Below are 20,999 nucleotides of genomic sequence, written 5' to 3'. Positions count from 1 at the left end.
TGTGTGTGTGTGTGTGTCTGTGTGTGTGTGTGTGTGTGTGTGTGTGTGTGTGTGTGTGTGTGTGTCTGTGTGTGTGTGTGTGTGTGTGTGTGTGTGTGTGTGTGCGTGCGTACTTGGCCACTCGCTGGCTCAGACTCAGGTAACAGAGGTTTTGCCACAGCTGCTTGTTTTCCTGTTGACGGAGGAATTCGGCTTCTCGCTGCCGCTCGACGTCCAGACGCAGAGTTTCTCGAAGCTCCGCCTCTATACAACCCAGCTGAGAAACACACACACACAACATATTGAGTCTTTGCCAGAGCTCGTAAAATCAGTTTTTTATATTTTATTTGGAATTTGCTTTGTTACTCGAGTTCGTCTCTTTTCCGATCAACAGCAGCTTGATTTCAATCTCCTCCATGTTCACTGTGGCACTGTGTATAACATCGTCTTCTGCACTACCGCCACCTGATGGACTTGAGTGGAACAGCTTGTTGTAGCCGTCGGTTGCTCGTACATCAATTTGACTCGTCTCTCCGGGTCTTGAGACGATTGTGGAAATGCAAACAAACATCTGCAGGAACCTTTTAAAAAGTTCCTGCGGCTTAAAGTTCCACGTAATTTATAGAAGAGTTTCCAACAGAATAATCTCTAATAATAAAGTTTTAATTCCAATTCCAATTAGGGTATTGTCCATAATCATCCTGATTTTTTCTTATTGTCAATAATTCAAGAACTTAATTTAAGTTAATTTGATGAAGTGACCTGCTCAGGAAAGAAGGAAATGTTTCACTGACCTCTAGAGGGCGCAGTTTCTCCCCCCACCTTAAAGGGCCGGTAGACACAAGTGGTTTGATCTCATTATTCACCTCCTCCAGCAGACTCCTGTTCTCCTGCACCTTCTTCTGCTGCTCGTACAGAGACAGAGACGCCGGATCCGAGGGACGCGTCACTTCCTGTTTCCTCACCGCGTCCACACCTGGTTCACATGCTCCGCCCCCTTCTGACTGCCGCTGGACGATCGGAGGCAGGACACAGGAACTGACGGAGGAAGAGAGAGAGTGATGAGTTCATGTTTCACTTCATCATGTTGTCGAACTGCTCGTGTGCACACACACACACACACACACACACACACACACACACACACACACACACACACACACACACACACACACACACACACACACACACACTGATCCTCCATGTAAACCAGTTTCCATTCAGATTTGTTTACAGTCGGGTCTGATCACAGAAACGTATCCATGTGCCAAGGTCACGGTTCAGTGGAGAGTATCACACACACACACACACACACACACACACACTCACACACACACACACACACACACACTCACACACACACACACACACACACACACACACACACACACACACACACACACACACACACACACACACACACACACAGCCTTATCAGATTGATCCACACAGATTGAGTTTCCAGTTCCTCTCAGATGAAACGTTTCCATTAAAGTTTTTAATTGGATCCATTTTATTCTCATTTTATTGCAGTTTTAAACAGTGTTTCATTCTCGTGATTTTCCAACCTGATGTAAAGTCGTCTGACTTCATGATTTAAATGTAAACTCGATATCTTCTCTGTGAACTTAAAGCTCCAGTGAAACGTCACATCTGTGTGATTCCTCTTGATTGTGTAAAAACCTGGCACTTCACTGTTTGAGATACCTGAAGTCAGAATCGTAGTTATTAAACTGACATTGTTCAGAGTCTCGACCGTAAGACAAGAGGAGGAAAAGGCTTTTTGAGGAGCAGCGTTGCAACACCTCAAGTGGCCACCAGGGTATCGCTCACCTTAAGCTTACAACAGTTTCTTTCCATCATCATTTTGTGTTTACATAAAAAAACTGGTTGACAACAAACAGATCAATAAACATAAATAACTTCGACCAATTTTGTGAAGAATTCTGATCTCGCAATTATCAGAAAATTGCACAATTGTATGTTTACCTTTGCTCTCTGCTGTCTGACTCCTCCTTAATCTGCGAGAGATGTCGAGCTCCCATCTTGCACTGCAACACACACACACACACACACACACACACACACACACACACACACACACACACACACACACACACACACACACACACACACACACACACACACACACACACACACAGAGGATAGTGTATCAGTTAATTACATGTTCTCAGACGACTGACGGAAGCTGGTAAGAGGAGAGAGAGACAATTTCCCTCGATGACAGTTACCGTGGTGACAGAAGACATCTGTCCGTCAGTCCTCAGGCTGACAGGCGACACCACACACACACACACACACACACACACACACACACACACACACACACACACACACACACACACACACACACACACACACACATACACACACACACGCACACACACACACACACACACACACACAGACAACTGAGTACATAGTAGTTAGCAGCTGAAGAACGTTACAGCTGCTTTTGTTATAGATTTTCAATGTGTTTTTTCTAATTCACCAAATATATATAAATCAAGATGAACAAGCTCCTCCACAGGCTCTTATATTCATAACAGCCCATAACATGATGGCACTAGAGGGACGATCATTGGCTCATTAGAATCCACAGGGTTGATCCTCTGGGGAGCAGGAACACCCACAGAAACGATGAGTCTTCAGTTGAACAAACACGTAATTCAAGCAACAAGAAATAAGACTTAAAAATCGCTTTAAGTTACAAACTGGAATTTCAATTTTTTTATGCAGCGACAGCATCAATGTAATTAAGTAATAATGAAACAACTAAAGATAAAAGAAAAGTAATGAGTCATTAGTAAATCATCTAAATGTGACGATACGTACTTTGTGCTGAGCTTCCATCTCCGTCCTCCTGCGTTGTGTGTCTGTGTGTGTTTGTGTGTTTTGTTTCCCTCCTGCAACTTTACCTTCGTCTCTGCAGCTGATCCGTTTGTCTCAGACACCTCATTAGTTCGGTGTTTCTGCTGCACCTCCTCCACCTGAATTAGTCATCAGTGTGTTTTCAGTGTGTTTGTGTCGGTGCACAAGTCGAAGCTGCTTCATCCCCAGACCTCAGCGGCCGATGGGTCTCGAATGTAAAGCAGAGGAAATAAAGTTCAATTTAAACCTTTATGAAAATGACAAGTCAGGATGTGGTTAAACACCATCATGTTGTATAAAGGGAGTTCACCACCAGGGGGCTCCAGTATCTTTCTATCAACAAAGTGTTGAAATTAAAGAAATACGCTGTTGTCTAATGAAACTCGTGAGCTCAAGGTAATGATGTGCGATTCCGCATGTTTACATAAAATTACAGAAAACTAGCTCTTTTGATTTTCTAGTTGCAGAAGTCAGGATTGTAAATATTCAACTGACTGAGTTTCAAGTTAGCTTTTTAGGTCGCAGAGTTGTAATATGACCGGCGGCCACCAGGGCGATACGCTTTTTAAAGCTCTTTAAAAACAGAAGCTGAATTTCCTGTAAGTCTGTAATTTTATTTATTAGAATCTCAAATTTTAGTAAAGGAAAGGGTTGATAAAATCAAAATGACAAATTTAAACTCCAGATCAAAATGCAGGTTTTATTCAGAGAAGACGTCGTTCTCATACTTTTCTTTGAATTCAGAGATTAATCTCAGAATTCACATTATTTATTGTACATGTGATCTTCCATAAGAATGACAAACAAAAGTACTTTGCAAAAAAAACTCCACAAACATTTCACAAAACTTTGTCTAATTATTTAATTAATATTCTTTAAGGTGAATAAAACTCTTTGATTTATCACTGATGTCTGGATGTTGATGACAGAAACTTTGACCTAAACTTTTCATCACTTTCATCTCCATCGTGACGTCGCGTTCTCGACTTGTTGAACATTAACGACGCAGGAAACACGAAAGAAAAAAAACTGTAAATTACAGAACATAAGAGGAAATATTGTAAAATCTACAATCACTTTGCAGTGTTGGTTTATTATTTCAGCAAAAAAAACATTTGCATGTTTTAAAATACAATTTCTCTGATGATCATCTTTGTGAGAATATTTCATTTATTTAATATATTAAAGTGTGATATTGTGAGGAATCTGTCTGTCAATGCGTGTTGTGCAGTGTCTGAAGAAGTGGAAGATGTAGTCAGTGAAGAGCACCCCCGCAAAGTGATGGTCGGTACTGCAGTCGGCTTGACCCTGGACAAAGACAAAAGTCGTAATTATTGAGAAAGGCGTAACATTAGAAGAAAGAAGTGGTTTTGAGTTTCTTACAGCGACGGTGGAGCGGAAGTGATACGAGCTGTGGTAGAGTCGAGCCACGTGAAGAGGCCACTCGTGTTCTCCCTGCAGAACAAACAAAAATACACTTTTCACTTCATCAAAATCACTACGAGGAAGATTCCTTTTCATTGATCGTCTTGGCTCCAATGTGATGGTTTAACCAAAATCAAAGGAATATAAAGTTTAAACGTTGGATTATTTTTGCTCTCGAGCAGATGTGTTCGAGAAACATCTGTAAAATAAATGTCTACGTCATATTTGGGGGGGTTTTGCGATACTTTCTGTGTCTTGTTTGGTGCGTGTCCCTGAGTGATCGGTGTCCATGTCCTGAATGAGTGTGAGCAGCCGTGATTAACGTGTTGTCGTCCCGATGTGAAGGAAACGCTGCCACTCGTCCATTATTCATCAACGCTTCCCCCACTCGCTGCATTATTAACTGTCATGGTAACCAGTCAGTTGACTGGAACCTCAGTGACAACACAACACACACGAGCAGTTTTCACAAAAGCTCTGGAATCTCCTCGTCTTTCCGAGTTGACGTCTTCGTCTTCTACGTGTACGGCTCCTCTTCTTCATCCTGAGATCTTTGTGTTCTTCCAGTTTCACGTCCGTCACGTGTTAGAAACCTCATCAACACGTCCACTCGCTCACTGGGAAGCTTCCACACATTGTCCTGCTGTCTCCTCACATGGACTCACTCTGACATGTTACACACATTTTACTAGGAGGCTTCAGGAGAAGATCCAGAACATGTCCAGAGACACTGACTTGGAAATCACAAGATCACAAAAGGGCCTTTCTACCAAATCCACTCGCTAACAAGTGGATTTGAGATTGGATCATGGATCAGTCGACTGCTGCTCATGTTTATTACCTGAGAGTTCGATGGGTATCTGCTTCCTGTGAGAGTGTTTTTATCCAGCAGAGCCGAACAGGCTGCAGACTCATCAAACGAGCACAGATAAACCACCAGCAGCTCTGTAGAACTACACACAAACAAACTACATTACATTCACTTATTATTTTCAGATTTTGTCTTTAATTAAAATACTTTTCATGAAATGAATCATCTTGCAAACAGCAGCAAGTTTTTTAATGATTTTCACATTATAGAATCAAAATAAAGAACATTTTAATTGTAGGAACATTTGTATCAGTTGCCACCTCTGCATTTTATTTACATCTACTGTATGTCATCTATATCCAAACCCAACACCTACATACAAATAAAGTATCCAATGTTTTAGTGATGAAATGAATATTTCCTGTTTGGTTTGAAGTTTATTATCTAAGTTTAATTTCTTACTTCATGAGCAGAGTAACTCTCATGTTGACCGGGACAAAGGGGCTGATGGGAACTCGGTAGATGAATCTGCCTGGACTGAAGGAAACAGTGAGTCAATCCAGACAGAAATAAATACAACATAAAGAAAATATTCTGTCCACATTCTGATATAAACAAATATTTGTATTTGTCGCAGATTTGATTTGTTTAAATATGTTTCATACATTTCAGGATAAAAGTGAAACATATAGAGTCTGTTATTTTAAAAACAGGTTTAAACATTACTCTTTATATTGCTGTTGAATTAATGTGAATTAAAAACTGTGTGCAGTTAGAAACAGGCTGTTTCTTCACGTACCCACAGTCGTCTCTGAAACAGTATTTACTGTCGATCAGCTGCTGGTTCTCTTTGATCAGGAAGGAGTGGATGGTGGTGTTTCTCCCTGAGGAGGCACAGAGCGAAGCACAGATAATCATCAGTGTCAAACTGTTTACATCACGTTAGTTGAGTTGAAGCTGCTCAGTAAATTTCATTTTACAAAAACAACCGAGGCCACAAGGGGGCAGCAGTCAGTTTTCCACAGTGAATTCTTCATATTCATCTAATTCACAATCTGTCAAAAGAAAATCCTCGTGTGTTTCTTTAGGCTGAGCGATGTGAAGCGAGGACACTTACAGTCTTTGGCACCTTCCAGATCGTGATAAAGTTTTCCTGCAGGACAAATAATACAAAAAACATTAAATCATGAATCGTGTGTTTTAATATTAACGAGCGTCGACCTGTCCTTACCTGTCACATCTGTTTTTTCTGCTCCACCTGATTCAGTGGCGTTGAATTCAGTGCGGCCCCCCGGTGGTGACGGGCAGCAGTACACCTCATTGCAGTACAACAGGTCACAGAAGTCCACGTCTGGGGGCCAGGGGCCGGGGGGGCCGCTGGGCGAGACTGGAAGACATGACACATGATGATGATTCAGATGATATGAACAGAACATGTGACGTCCTCTGTGTAACATCAGTGTGAAGTCGGGTGTGTGAGCTTCACCTGTGCTGCTCCAGGCTGTCGTCTGCAGAGCAGTGCTGCCGTTACTAAGAGACACAAACAACCAATCAGCATCCTGACGTCACATAATGAATCAAATCAGAACAAATAAAGACGAGAACATTTCAAGTTTCAGAACGAAACAGTGGTTCATCATTGTTTCATCGTTTCCAGACATGAAATCCAGACGTTTTGTGTAGTTTGTGTTTCTGATGTGAAGCAGCAACAGGAACACGTCAGGAACACGTCAGGAACACGTCAGGAACATGTCAGGAACACGTCAGGAACACGTCTGTTCTCTGACTGGGTCTAACACTCTTGGGGGCGATTGTTATTTACAGTTTCTATAGTTTCTTAAAGAGAGACGGTTAATAGTGACGGGATGCTACTCAGTGTCAGTTTGCTTGTTTACCTGTTGCCAGGATACGTGTCAAAGTCTTTCTCCTTCATATTCAGCACATACAGAGTCGTGAAGGAGATGATGCTGCAGACACACACACATCAAATATAAATGTTCCTCCTTCATTGGACAGGATATCTTCTCTGCAGCAGAAACAGGAGGTGACTCACCAGAAGGCGACGGTGACGATGAGGCTGACGACGCTGGCCTGAAATGCTCGGTGATGCAGACAGTGGATGAACCTCTGACTCCTTCGCTCCGTCTCAACCTTCACGCTCTTACATGTGTCGGCCGACGACGTCGACGACACGCTGCTGAGTTTCCTGTCGGAGAAAACCCACGAGAACAGGAGCTGTTATTTTGGCACTGGGTCCGCTGGGTTCAGCTCTATGATCCTCAGAGGATAAGATGATGTGTATCGATGATATTTATATTATATGTAGAGATAAATATGTTTAGATGATGGACGGACTCTGATGTTTATGTTCTCACATACAGCCCCTGTTTGTCTAGAGTTCAGTTCCTGTCTGAAAACAGCTTCAATGAATTATTAGAGTACGACAACACTTTAACTTATAAAGAGTTTTAACGTAATTAAACTATTTTCCTGCTCCCGGTTACATTTAGTTGTTGCCTACATTTCCCATAATACCTTTCAACAATCCACAGGTAAAACAACAACTCAGTTTTCTGTTATTTTGACTCTTTTACGTCTTTTTTAAAGTGACAGTTAATTCTGGTCGATCTGCTTTCACACAGTAGCCTTCAAAACCCCGGACGTCCTTGAACTATGATTTGTGTTAATGTACTGATAACATGAGTGTTGTGCAACACACACACACACAACACACACACACTCTTCACAGTACTTTTCCATGGTGTTTAACCAGTCGTCTTCTCAGTTATAAGATTCACTCAGAAGTTTTTAAATGAGAAATTCAGGTGATCGATGTTTGTAAGATTTGTTTTCTGTTCGTTTTTAAATATGTTGCCTTTGAAAAGACATTTTTATTTCATTATGTTTTTGAGGAATTAAGGAATTAATTAGTAATAAGTTACAGAACAGATCAAGTGAAGGACTCGTTGAAGATGAAGGAAGTTACCCTGTGGAGCGCAGGCTGCCCGTCAGGCTCTTCAGCTTCGCCAGGCGACGGTTCCAGACCTCCAGGTCATTGATTCGAATCTCCAGGTTGTCGGTGAGTTTCGAGAGCTGCTGCACCGCGCCGACATTCTCCATGAAGATCTGCTCCTGTAAGAGGAAGAGGCAAGTAAGCAAGTATGGAAGTGAGGAAGGAGGTAAGGAAGGAGGTAAGGAAACAAGAAAGTAAAGAAGGAAGGAAGTAAAGAAGGAAGGAAAGGAAGTACCTTGTCCACCATGAGGAAATTGTGAATCCTCTCTCCATCGGTGCAGGTGACGTCTCCGACTTCCTTCACTGCTGCCGGCAGCAGCTGCTTCACCTCCTGAGCTATTATACCTGAATAATCAATTATATTATTATAATATAAGTATTATTGTTGTAAATTCACGTCTCACCTGGTGTGTTAATAAATGAGAGATTCCTTATTGTAATAAACATGTTACCGGTCTGGTGGGTGTGGTCCATCCCCATCGTTGATGCAAACTCTGGTTTATAATCAAACTCGACGATTCTCATCTGAGTGATTCTCTTCAGCTGCTGCTCGGAGTCCACCTGGAAAAAGGTTCGTACCAAGTTATACAATAAACATTTGTTAAAGTATTCATATAATTATGAAATGAATGGAATCTTCTTACCTCCTGAATGTTGAGTTTGACGCGCGAGTCGGACGGCTGCATGATGGTTCCCATCACCTTCGCGTTGCCGCAGACGACCAGCGCCTCGTCAGGGCAGTCGGTGTTGATGCCGACCCGACCCTGACAGATCACAGTGTCCTGCACTGCCCCGCGCTGCCACAGGGCGTCCCCGTCCATCTCGAACTGACCGGGGTTAGACGCCTGAAGGAGGAAGACGACTCTTATACTCCGAGCTTTTTGTCAGGGAGCTTTTGATTGACAGCTTTAGTTCAGTGTTGTTACCCTGACGATGATTCTCTCGGACACCAGAGCCGTCAGGAGGAACGTGTCGTCTCCCACCGCAGCGAACAGGCCGACCACCATCTGGAAGAACCTGGAGACGCAGGTACAGTTAGCATGTAGCATGCTGCTAACGGACTGCAGGTCATTCATTGGGAATCTAGCTCACCTCTGGTCAGGGTTAGGTTTTCCTTTCTTCCTCATGTTATTCGCCGTCGTCTCGCCGAAGTGCAGCCGGCCGAGCGTGACCTTTGTGATCTTCCCATCGGGAAGGTTCACCCTGGATGTTCAGAAATCGTTTTTCAATAGTTGTTTTAAGTTGTTTTTACCATGTCAAAGCACTATTATCTAGATGCCGTGTTCTAATTTGTCCTGCCACAGTTACATAATGAACCAAAAACATTTTATACATAATAATTCTAACTTAGTGTTTTGCTCCATTTTCTAGCTGCAGCACTATTTGCTATCGTCCATAAAGTTTTTACTGTCGACGCAGACAGACGTCATAGTTTCAACCTTCAGGTGGCAGCAAAGTGAGAACTCAGGTCTGTGCGTGCTACGTTTGTGCTTGTATGTGTACTTGGTGTGCGACTGGTTGCTGGTGCATGTAGGGACATCTGTCACCTACCTGACCGGCTGGAAGGGCTTCTTACTGCGATCGGGCTGCGACTGCTCAATGGTCACCTGGTGGCTCTGACATTCTAGCTGCAAGTATAGAACAGAAGAACAACAGATATTTTACTTTTACTTTTGGGAACTGTGTCGACCATCTGTATAAACAGTTATGGTCAAAACGTCCTCCAGTGCTAGGATAGCAAGTTCTCACAGTGTTTTGTGCTAATGCTAAGCTAACACAGATGATTTGAGAGATTTGAGAGTTCTGTTCGTACCTTCACCCCAAACAATCTTATCTGGAAGTGGTCGACCTCCTGGGTCTCGTTGGGGGTTCGGACGTACTGTGGCTCCGCGGCCACACCGATGTGAACGGTGACCTGAAAGTGGTTCTTCTTCTGGCAAATGAAGGCCTCGTCAGCTGAAGAGTAGTTGAAGCCTTTATCTGCGTCAACGTGGAAGGCGGGAGGAGACCTGGAAATAACGCACAACCATTCTAGCTGAGATGATGGTGTCTGTTCGACACTTTTCATCCAGATACCTCAACAAGTCCAGATGTTAAAGCTGCTTCCTTTACTCACAGTGTCTGGTAGCTGCTGTTGTACAAAGTGCTCCACTGTCTCGGTCTGTATTGCTCCCAGGTTAGAAGTCCCAGATTTAGTCCGATTCCACCTGTTCCATTTCCTACACTGCCACCACAAGACCCGTCAGCATCACTGCTGGAAGCTTCGATTCCTGACGACGTCTCCTCACTCTCAGATCTCCTCCTCTTTTTACTTTCTGGGGAGCTTAAGAAAGACATTTAATTATTCGAAAGCATCAAGATATGCAACTCACTGAGAAATGTTAAAAATCTGCTATAATTTGCGGACGAGAGAATTCAGATTTCTTAGTATCTGATGTTAAAGACCCCATTAGCATCTTGATACAGTGAACATCTTGTTTCTTCATTTTAAGATGTGCGTAGTCACCTCTAAAAATGACCTAATGCCCTAATATCATTAGTAACTGTAAGTGATGAATGACCAACGACCTCAACACTTTGATCCTCTCAACTTCGTCCAGCTGATCATGGATCTGATCGGACTTTGACTTAAGTCGAGAAGGCTTTAGACTTTAAAATATATCCAATATCAGAGCTTGTCTGACTGAAGTTCATCCAAAATGCAACAGGAGGTTTTAATTGCTTCCAGGATCTTGATTGCGTCTAAGTTTGTTCTTATCACAGAAAGGCATTTAAATGTTTATGATATAAAGTATGATATGACGATTTACGAGAGACTAAAAGTCACAAAACTGTCAGAGATCTGCTTACTGGGTGTGCAGCTTGGGGCCGGAGGCTGACACACAGGTTGAAGCAGGTGTGATCGAGTGTGGGACCCCTCCCGGGCCGGGGCGAGGTGCAGCATAGCTGTTGGGGGAAGGTAGGGAGGGAGAAGGAGGTGTGGGGGGGGTGTACACCTGCGGGCAGCTCTCTGGACTCAGGTAGCGTATGTGTTCAGGTGAGTGGTGGGTGAGCTGGTGCAGGTGAGCAGGGGCGGCAGGGGGGGCGGGCGGAGTCCCAGACTTGATGTAAGTGTTAGTGAGGCCCAAACTGTGAAACTGATCGTAGGTCAGCAGGTCATGATGCCCGGGGGCGGGGCCACGATCCTTAAAGCAGCAGGACGAAGAAGCAGCGGATTGGGTGCTGGGATGAAACGCCTGCTGGGTGGGGTGCTGGTTGGACCAATGGGGCGCCTCGGGATGGAAGTCTGGTATTTAGAAAAGTACAATATATTAATGACAACAAATGATCAAAGTCAAAATATATTCAAGCACAGAAGATATCGTTACTGAAGAAGTTGAGCCTCGTTATTTTGGTACGGTACCTGGCCTCTGAGCGGGGGAACAGGCCTCGGAGCTGGAGTCAGGAGGAGACTCAGGGAGCATGCTGGGAAAAGAAACACACAAAAGACACGATGACTGGACACAACTGGACAAAAGACAGCGCTAAGAAACATATAGTATTTATAGTAGTGATGATATAAGTATGGGAACTATTATACGTCATTGAACATGAATTGAATCATTGAACGTGTGAAGTGTCAATTGTGTTGTGATTTCCCGTTTGTCCTGGTTCTGTGTGTTTGTGTTAATAATGTGTTTGAGGTGGTTCATGAGGATCTCGATCTTTCTGTTCTGTATTTACAACCATCAGCTGATAACCCACCAGGTCTATGCTATTTTTATCTGTGTTATACAACAGAATGTGTGTCCAGGAATGAACAACCATCCAGGAGCAGAAGCTTTAATCTCTGTGGGGGCGATGGAGCCACAACACAGTTACACACAAAGTCAACGCAAAGCTGTGAAATAGATTTCAGAAATAGCTGTGAACAAAAACACTGAACAAGTCACTGAAAACAGCTTCACTATATTTCTGTACTTTGAAGAGACAGAGTTGGACGAACTCTCTGAAAGATGTCGGATGAGGTTCAGGGGGAGAATCTTACAAGTTGCTGGGATCCATGTCATTTCCGAGGTACTGCTCCAGGATGCTCGTATCCACGGCGACAGAGCTGTCCAACACACCACTCACATCCTGATCTGCACAGACACACACACACACACACACACACACACACACACACACACACACACACACACACACACACACACACACACACACACACACACGTTTAAATTAATCTTTATTTGAATCTGACCGTCACAGAAGAGGGAGGAGGCCACTCTGCTCGTCCTGAAACTCTCAGATTTTAAATGTATCTAATTCATATAAGAGAATCTGTGAAATGAGCTGATGATGAAGTCTCACCACTGAAGAACTGCTGCAGTGCCTCGTTCTCCCCCAGCACCTGCAGGGGCAACCGACTGACACCAGGCTCCATGTCGCCCAGCAGGAGGCCCCGAGCCTGGGGAGCGGGGCCGGACCAGGAGGGGCCCCGCTGGAGGAGCTGCTGAGAGAATAAACACAAACATGAACAAATGTCTTCAGAGAACTTCAGGAGACAAGTAAATTCAAAATATTGTTCAGATAAATAAGTTGTGTTAGTCTTTATCAGCTGTGTCCCTCGGCTGTTTGTCCAGGTTGAAGGTGAACGGAGGAAAAAAGATTTACGATGTTGAAATAACGTCAAATCTGATAATGACGCAGAGTTCAAGGTTAAAACTTTGGCCTCACGTGATGAATAAAACTTCACCTTTGACCTCTGCTCCATTAAAAAAAGGTTTTACAATTTCCTTGAAAGACATTTCATGGAAAATGTAGTCACTTTTTAATTCAGACAATTAATTCCAGTTAATTGGAAGAGAAACATTTATTATTATTACTGCAGCTCAGAGGAAAATGGAAAATCCGTCATTTTAGACATTTCAGAACAAAACAATTTCCTGCAAATGCATTTCAACAGAATTAATCAACAACAGTTTACAGACTCATAACGTTTGTGTTGAAGTATGAAACTGTTCAGGAAACACCTCCAGGAATTATCTTAAAAATACACAGGCTGTAGTCATTTAGTCATTTGTATCCATGTCTTCACATTTCAGAATAAATGAATAAAATAAATTCATTAAACTTGTTTCATGTTACATTTAGTTTAAGTCATTAAAAAACAGGTTCTCTGTCCATTCTGTGTAAACTTTAAAAAAGAATCACCTGGAATATTTCTGTTTGACTGAGATATGATGTGTTGATATGATCCAGCTTTAACAACGTGTCTGAGCAGGTACAGAAAAAACATATGACGGAAAAGTTGTTTGCGTATTTAAAGATATTTGAATGAACGTCGAGCAGCAGATGAATAAATCATTAACTGTATAGATTTTTTTTATGGACAATAATTAATTTTGTTTGTTTCTGTAATGAACTGAAACAGAAAATAGTTTTTATAAAGAATTAACTAGATTCTGTTTTCTATGAGAATGACATGTTGTTAGTTTACATAAACACATTGACATTAACACGTACACTAAACATTCATTATATTTATTATACTAATACATATTAGGTGTTGGATACGGATTCTTCTGTCCCTGTTTCATTATCATGGATGAAGTTTTGCTTTTGATTTCCAACTTTTCTAAATTCACTTGGAAAATCAGACATGTGATGAAATAAAGATTTGATTTGAGCAGAATCTCAGCAGCTCAGACATATTTGTTCAAACACACCTGTGTCTCTCTCCAAGATGGCCGCCGCTGGGCCGATGGTCTGTGATTTATGGATGTGATTTATGCAGCTCGTCCTCAGGTATAATCCATGTGGAGTCAGATTCTAGATCCTGACGGTTTCTACCGACGTCTCCGATGATCTTCTCTGGTTCAGATCGGACTTCACGGCTGAGAGGAAACTTTTCTCCGAGATAAAACTTCTTGTTGTTTGTGGCGTCTGTGAATCGTCTCCGTCCGTCAGCTGGACTTTGACCTTTGAACAGGAGAATGGAAAAAGACGTTCACACACCTGACGCAGGCGTAAAGCACACCTGTGTGTGTGTGTGTGTGTGTGTGTGTGTGTGTGTGTGTGTGTGTGTGTGTGTTTGTGTGTGTGTGTGTGTGTGTGTGTAAATAAACCAGGCAGTCATCTCAATGGACACACACACACACACACACACAAACATGTTGATATTTCTATACAAGAGTAGACGAGCCACCTCAGTTTCCTCTTTTAAAACTCGTATAAAAGCAGTTTAATAAACCACATGTTTGTTTTGTTGCATTAACTTGTTTAAAATGTGTAATTTAAAAATAACTCAGGTCTTAGCTCAGTCATGAGGGTAAATGTGATTTAATTGTATTAATATATTTGATGTATTTCAACGTCTGTGCCAGCAGGTGGCAGCACAGGCACAAGCTCAGTTTGTTTCATTCACTTTGAGTAAAAACGTGTCGCAGCCAAATATAAGAAATTTATTCTCATCCAATAAATTTCTCGAAACAACAAAACAAAACTGTTTTGTCTGACAAACAAGCTCCACCCCTTTATCTTCACAACGCATCAAGGTAAATAATCAAAAACTTTATTTATGTATCACTTTTCTTATCATTGTGCTAAAGAAGCCAAAACAAAAGAATATTCAAACCGGACTAAAAGTACATTTTGATCAAAAAGAAGAAATATAGTGTTAAACATAAACATATACATCAAATATAACCATAATAATATATAGAGACAGATTAATACCAAGACAACAGCACTAAACAACATTATGGCAGCCGATAAAATAATTATAATAATTCCAATAGCAGAACATTTTTCTACAATTCAAAACAAAGAAATTTGATACATGAATATTTTAATCACATAATAATTTGCTTTCATATCTTCACATTGATTTCTGAGTTTTTGTAAAAGAGGAAAAGAGAAAATACAGTTTTTCTTGTTTCAGTGATTTTTGCTGAAACATGAAGTCAAACTTGTTGGAGAAGTTTCAGTCTGAGGATAATTAACGTTCAATAACTTTACCACCACACTAGTGAGTCAGAGGCCGTCCCGGTGTCTTCTGGGTAATTGTGCGATTGTTTTAGAATAAACTGTGAGTGACTCACCTCGACTTGGTTTTGTTCTTCTGGGCCACAAACACAAAAAAGTTGAATGAACAATTTTCTATATAAAGAATAAATACCAACAGAGTGATGATGAGTGAACGTTTGCTCCTCGGTGACTCGTCGTTGAAGGAAACTTCAGAATCCTCAAACAGGAAGTGAGACACCTGAGGCTCGTCACCGTGAACAGGTGAGCGATGATCCAGGAAGTGAGTGTGTTGTCATGGAAACGTCTTCTGTTTGAACATGATGCAACGTGTGAAAGGTTCCACAACAACAGCTGTTCTGTTATCTTTGTAAAAACCTCTGTGTTTCTGGAAATGAAATCCTTGTGTGTCTGACGTATTAAACTAAAGGTCGTTATGGCCTCAGTTAAACTTCACCTTCGTCTTTTAGATCCTCAGACGTGTTTCAGTGAGATGATGTGGAACGATGAGTTTAACTCAGTGTGTAATCGTTCAAGTTCAAACCTCTTTTAGTCACAATGAGTCACAGCAGAGTTTATGGATTCAGACTCAGACTGATGATGATGATGATGATGATGATGATGAATCATAACACAAACTGTCAGACGGGGTCCTTTCTTCAGCTTTGTGTCTGTTTTCTAAAGTGATGGATTTTTTAAAAGATAATAAAAATGTTGATGTTCACGTTCGATCGTTGTCTGATGTCGATATTCATATGAACGGTTGTTTGCTGACAGATTACAAGAAAAAGGTTGTAACACGTCGTCATGGCGATCTGAGACAGGCCGGCGGTAACTGATCAGCATTATAACTTCAAAACAGAAGTTAGCACTGAGGCCTTGTTCCACCTCTGGAGACAGATGCTGGTGAACAAAGGTTCGTCTTCAACCTCTCGACTGTTAAATCAACCGTATTTAATCTTTTACCTTTAAACCAGCTGCTGGATTTCACTGAGTTTGATGGTTTACTGACTTGTGATAGAGAAACCAGTCACTGACACACGTACCTGAAATAGCTGAGGAGAAGTTTTAGTGGTTCAAAGAAGAAAGGTGTCCCACAAGGTTCCATCCTTGGTCCTCTTCTCTTCACTGCTGACGTTAGATCAACTCTCTGCAACTTCTACCTGAAAGCAGCAGCTTGGTTACAGTGAGTCTGATGTGTGAGTGAGAACATGAGAAAGTTTCCTCCTTCTCTCCCTGAACGTCTGTTCTCTGTGACTCTGCTGAGTGGGTTCCATCTCCTGTGAGAAGAACTGACTGAGAGTCAGCTTCAACTGTCACAACCAGCTGCAGGTGAAGAGTGAAGCTGAACTGAGATCAGTTAAATGATGAAATCTACACAAACAGACGACAACTCGGTGCAGTTAAAACCAGTTTTAACAAACTACTACAACAGAATTTACAACAGAACATTTCAACCAAAGCTTATGTTGTTTTTTTTGTTGATTTTAAGTGCTGATCACAAAAAGTGCGAAAGTTAAACTGTCGCACACATTCAAAACATTTTTTTTTCCTGTTGCTGCAGAAACTCCGCCTCCACAATTTGCATGTCAACAATTTGAATTTACACGTTACGAATTAAAACCACAACATAGTTTATGTGTTTATACAAATATAAATTCACAAGTTTCTTTTTTCAAAACACATTCGGTTCCTGGAGCTTTCAACCGAATCACAAGTCCTCCTCCTCGGTGGGAGCACTGTTGTCATGGAGACAGTTTCCCGCTGATGAAGGAGATGACGCTGAGAGCTTCAGGTCAACGTACGTTTTCTCACATCGTGTCGTGCAGGTCGATAGTTGACGACGTTCATGCAACAATTTCAGGAAGTTCAGTAAAATCTTTAGACTCATTTTTACAGTTATGAACAAAAACAAAACATTTGAAGAAGACGTTGAGAACCTTCGTCATCAGACTGTTCGTACAAACACTATCGACATTGTTTCTCACGGTCGACAGAACAGGAAACTCAGATTGTCACAGTCATTTACAACATTAATCATCGACACGTTGAAACCGTCTGAAACCAAATGTTCTGAGTTTGATCCTTAAATTATTTCTGTGTCATTTTTAGTTTAATTTCATTTCGGCTGTTTACAAACTTTGACGACGTTTTTACTTCCTTCATTGACTAAATAAATAAAAGTGATAAGTTTCAAAGGATCCGTTGTTTTTTCTGAACATGAGCTTCACGTTCCTGTTTTCAGTTTCAACTCCGTGTCAGAAGTCGCACCGACGCTGCAGCTCTGACACACACTCGCAAAAACATCTTAGCTGCACACACACACACACACACACACACACACACACACACACAGACACAGACACACACACACACACACACACACACACACACACACACACACACACACACGTTGTAAACAGCATTTGCTTAAACATTTGGTGAATGTTTGGTGACACGATGCTGTAAAGTCTGTGTGTGTGTGTGTGTGTGTGTGTGTGTGTGTCTTCTCCCATGTGATCCAGAACTGGCCAATCAGAGATGAGCAGAAGATAATGGCGCTCAGTTCTTTTAGGTTTTGATCAATTTAGTTCGACGTTACGGGAAAAAAATACAAAAATTAAAAAAACGATCGAGAGACAAAGGGAGACAATGAAAGAGGAAGTGAGAGAGTCGGGGTGAAACGGGCCCGAGCACCATCACGTGCGTACGTTTGTTTTTTTCTTTCACCGTCCTCGTCCTGCTACATGTGCTGCCACTGTGTGTGTGTGTGTGTGTGTGTGTGTGTGTGTGTGTGTGTGTGTGTGAGAGAGTCTAGTGACGTTGAACAACAAACGCCACAGAACGTTGTGTCTCGCTCTTCATCCTCCCTCTCTCCCCCTCCTCGTCCTCCTTCGTGCCTCCGAGCGCCACCAGCGCCTGAGTCGAGTCACATGACTGTTTCTCTGCGTCCTCATCGTACGTTGAATCCATTGTTACAGTCGTCGCCCTTCCTCGTCCTCCTCCTCCTCCTCCTCCTCGCTGATGCCTTGCCCTGCAGATGCGTTTGGCCAGCGCTGCTAGCTCCTCCCTGGCGATGGGGTTGAATAGGAGGTAGAGCAGCGGGTTGACGCAGGCCGGCAGCGGCGCCACAAGCAGCAGAACGCCCTTCGCCACGTCGGGCCCAGCGGCGGGGAGGTGCAGCAGAGAGGAAAAGGAGAGGAAGGCCACAGGGAGGTAGAGGAGGCAGTCGGAGAAGAGCAGCCAGGCCACGTGTCGGGTCAGCGCCGCCTCTTCCTCTGAGGTGGGCGGAGCTTTGTTGGCCCGACAGTAGAGGTGAGTGTAGGCGAGCGTCATGACGAGGAAACACAACGAGTCGAGGAGCACCAGGGAGACGGAGAGGGCCAGGGAAGAGGAGGAGGAGGAGGAGGAGAAAGGCAGCGGCAAACAGAGGGAGGTGCTACTGTGTCCGGCCACCAGGGGGGGCAGCGTGACGGCCAAACCCAACAGGAAACACAGGAAGACAGAGAGACGCAGGGAGAACGGAGACGAGGAGCGACCTGAGGAGAGAAGAGGGAAGTTTACAAATCAAATAAAAACTATTATAAACATCCTTTATTCAGACTTTATTATAACTTAGTAACGCTCATATTTCTACAGCTACAAAATCTTTACACATGTATATTGAGGGTCACAATGTTTGCAGTTCTTTTACTCGTGTAACTCGTCACAACCAACAACGCTCCTCACCGCTGCCGTCATCGGTTTTGTGTCGTCGTGCGACGGCGGCCAAGCATCGCTCCAGAGCTGCGACCGTGAGCAGGAAGAGACCCGTCTGCGAAGCGAACACACACAGGAAGCCGCTGAGTCGACACAGGAAGCTGCTCTCCCACTTGGCTCCGTACCTGCAACACACACACACACACACACACACACACACACACACACACACACACACACAAATAGATGAAGCCCAAGAACTTTCTCTTTCTAGCTATGGGACTTTTATTTTGAAATGTCTTGTACCTCCTTAGCACAGACTTGGTCTGAAGGTGAGTTTTAACTACTTTCACATCACATTAGCATTATTTAGTGTTAGCTTAGCATCAATAGCGTCGCCCCTTTGACCCCAGCGTCTCTGATTCGGTCTCATACCTCCAGAAGCTCCCAAACGTCCACGTGTCCACCGCGGCCAACCAGCCGCTCCACACTCCCATCAGGCCATTCACCAGGGCCAAGAGGCCAATCAGCAGCTTGGGGGGCGTGACCAAAGTGGTGGTCGAGAAGAAGATGGACAGCACGACGAGGCTGTTGCTGACCAACGAGAGCGCTGCGATGAGCCACACCCCCCCACGGATCAACCAGCTGCCGAGCAGATGGAGGCAGGGACGGAACGGACCTGAAGGGAATTACACCAAATGTCAATCACATTTCTGCTCGACCAATCATGAGTCAGTCTCAGCTGTCAATCATCAATAACTAATTACAAGCAAACATATCAGAATGTGTGTGTGTGTGTGTGCGTGTGTGTGTGTGTGTGTGTGCGTGTGCGTGTGTGTGTGTGTGTGTGTTACCTGGTGCAGGGCTGCATTGGACCAAGTGCTGAGGTTTTGGTTCGTCGTCAGACTCAATGAGAAAATCCTCCCAGTCCTGATCGGCTGCAGAGACACACACAAACCTTCAAACACTTCATCATGGGGTGTGTCTGTGTGTGTGTGTGTGTTGTGTGTTGTTGTGTGTTCACCTTGACTGGAGAGGACGGAGCTGTCTCTGAAGTCGACCACCTCCTCTCTCTCCCACGACAAACCTCCTCTTCTCTCACAGGAGGTGAAGGCACAGCACTGGAAGGCGTAAGGAAGCTCCATCACCCTGAACACACACACACACACACACACACACACACACACACACACACACACACACACACACACACACACACACACACACACACACACACACACACACACACACACACACACACACACACACACACACACACACACACACACACACACACACACACACACACACACACACACCATTGTGTCCCATTGCGTACTTCAGAGTGTGATATCCATCCTCGCTATTTTTTTCCTGCTCTTCGGCGGAATGTCCCTTTAAATGCTTTCAAATATACCTAATGTGTGTGTGTTTCAGTTAAGTGTGTGTGTGTGTGTGTGTGTGTGTTTACCTGACTTGAGGCAGATCCTCTCGAGGGATCAGCTCCATCAGCTGATCGTTTCCAGCCAATCGCAGGTGAGTTAAACTCTGCAGACCAGTCAGAGTCAGGGAGGACAGCTGATTGGACGACAGGTCACTGCAGAAAGAAAGAGATCAAAATAATACGCTCACATTTATTTAAATGAAATAATGAATTTAATAAATTCATTTCTCAGACGCCTGAAGTCGTTGATGTTTGTGGTCACTCACAGTTTGGTCAGAGCCGGTAGAGCAGAGAACGAGTTCGGCTTCACTGACGTTAGCCTGTTCCACGACAAATCACTGTGACGACAGAAAGACGTGAACAGAAACTTTACTGAGTTCAAGTGTTGGGAATTATATTAATTATTATTATCCGTCTGTCATTATCCGGTTGTAAAGAGCTGAGGTGTTAAACACATAAACACAACACGTGTTGTTAACAATGTGTTTCTCCACATTCCACACGAACACGTTGGCGTGTGTCCTGAGTGTGTGTTCTGAGTGTGTATCCTGAGTGTGTGTTCCGAGTGTGTGTCCTGAGTGTGTGTTCCGAGTGTGTATCCTGAGTGTGTGTTCCGAGTGTGTGTCCTGAGTGTGTGTCCTGAGTGTGTGTTCTCGTACCTGTCAACACTCAGACCACCTGCATCTGAGAGTGTGTTACCATTTGAAAGTATTTAAAGAGGCACCATCAGA

At 43.3% G+C, this 20,999-nt stretch overlaps 2 protein-coding genes and 1 long non-coding RNA gene across 4 annotated transcripts in view; 1 reads left to right on the top strand and 2 right to left on the bottom strand.

The window, feature by feature from the left end:
* Positions 1–3,908: 3,908 nt before the first annotated feature.
* Positions 3,909–15,276, bottom strand: LOC117757012 (myelin regulatory factor-like protein). Its single transcript, XM_034577725.1, has 25 exons — positions 15,203–15,276; positions 13,829–14,081; positions 12,471–12,612; positions 12,148–12,241; positions 11,524–11,585; positions 10,971–11,406; positions 10,237–10,443; positions 9,934–10,129; positions 9,672–9,748; positions 9,213–9,323; positions 9,047–9,137; positions 8,765–8,965; positions 8,573–8,681; positions 8,356–8,465; positions 8,094–8,239; positions 7,161–7,313; positions 7,003–7,074; positions 6,594–6,637; positions 6,339–6,494; positions 6,225–6,260; positions 5,907–5,991; positions 5,570–5,644; positions 5,138–5,249; positions 4,255–4,326; positions 3,909–4,179 (listed from the first exon to the last, which is right to left on the bottom strand). The coding sequence occupies exons 3-25, from the start codon at positions 12,541–12,543 to the stop codon at positions 4,054–4,056; spliced, it is 2,844 nt and encodes a 947-aa protein (XP_034433616.1). The 5' UTR covers positions 12,544–12,612; positions 13,829–14,081; positions 15,203–15,276; the 3' UTR covers positions 3,909–4,053.
* Positions 15,277–16,333: 1,057 nt separating this feature from the next.
* The window catches only part of LOC117757070, a 4,713-nt gene continuing 47 nt past the window's right edge, over positions 16,334–20,999 (top strand). The window contains exons 1-2 of the long non-coding RNA XR_004613030.1: positions 16,334–16,344; positions 17,128–17,629. This is a non-coding gene — a long non-coding RNA (uncharacterized LOC117757070). The remainder of the gene's footprint in view (positions 16,345–17,127; positions 17,630–20,999) is intronic.
* LOC117757013 (leucine-rich repeat-containing G-protein coupled receptor 5-like) overlaps positions 17,702–20,999 on the bottom strand; it is a 20,376-nt gene continuing 17,078 nt past the window's right edge. Inside the window, exons 14-21 of one of the 2 annotated variants that reach the window (XM_034577726.1) lie at positions 20,535–20,606; positions 20,296–20,421; positions 19,849–19,973; positions 19,679–19,762; positions 19,260–19,503; positions 18,855–19,009; positions 17,836–18,664; positions 17,702–17,733 (exon numbers count right to left, since the gene is read on the bottom strand). In XM_034577726.1, coding sequence (XP_034433617.1) covers positions 17,940–18,664; positions 18,855–19,009; positions 19,260–19,503; positions 19,679–19,762; positions 19,849–19,973; positions 20,296–20,421; positions 20,535–20,606 — 1,531 coding nt within the window. In that variant the 3' untranslated portion in view covers positions 17,702–17,733; positions 17,836–17,939. Of the gene's footprint in view, positions 17,734–17,763; positions 17,816–17,835; positions 18,665–18,854; positions 19,010–19,259; positions 19,504–19,678; positions 19,763–19,848; positions 19,974–20,295; positions 20,422–20,534; positions 20,607–20,999 lie in introns of those variants that run through there. The other variant, XM_034577727.1, reaches the window with a different exon arrangement.

The sequence above is a fragment of the Hippoglossus hippoglossus genome, chromosome 23 (genome assembly GCF_009819705.1).
Source record: "Hippoglossus hippoglossus isolate fHipHip1 chromosome 23, fHipHip1.pri, whole genome shotgun sequence".
NCBI lineage: Eukaryota > Metazoa > Chordata > Actinopteri > Pleuronectiformes > Pleuronectidae > Hippoglossus > Hippoglossus hippoglossus.
Note: the sequence above shows the minus strand (reverse complement) of the source record. Positions and strands in the feature narration are given on the sequence as shown.

What these genes read in the sequence shown, in the direction of transcription:
- LOC117757012 (XM_034577725.1), bottom strand. Translation starts at nt 12,543, where the DNA reads ATGGAGCCTGGTGTCAGTCGGTTGCCCCTGCAGGTGCTGGGGGAGAAC. An exon ending in TCAAACTCAACATTCAGGAG is followed by an intron (nt 8,682 to 8,764) that starts GTAAGAAGATTC and finishes ACCTTTTTCCAG; the next exon opens with GTGGACTCCGAGCAGCAGCT. An exon ending in GGCAGCCTGCGCTCCACAGG is followed by an intron (nt 7,314 to 8,093) that starts GTAACTTCCTTC and finishes TTTCTCCGACAG; the next exon opens with GAAACTCAGCAGCGTGTCGT.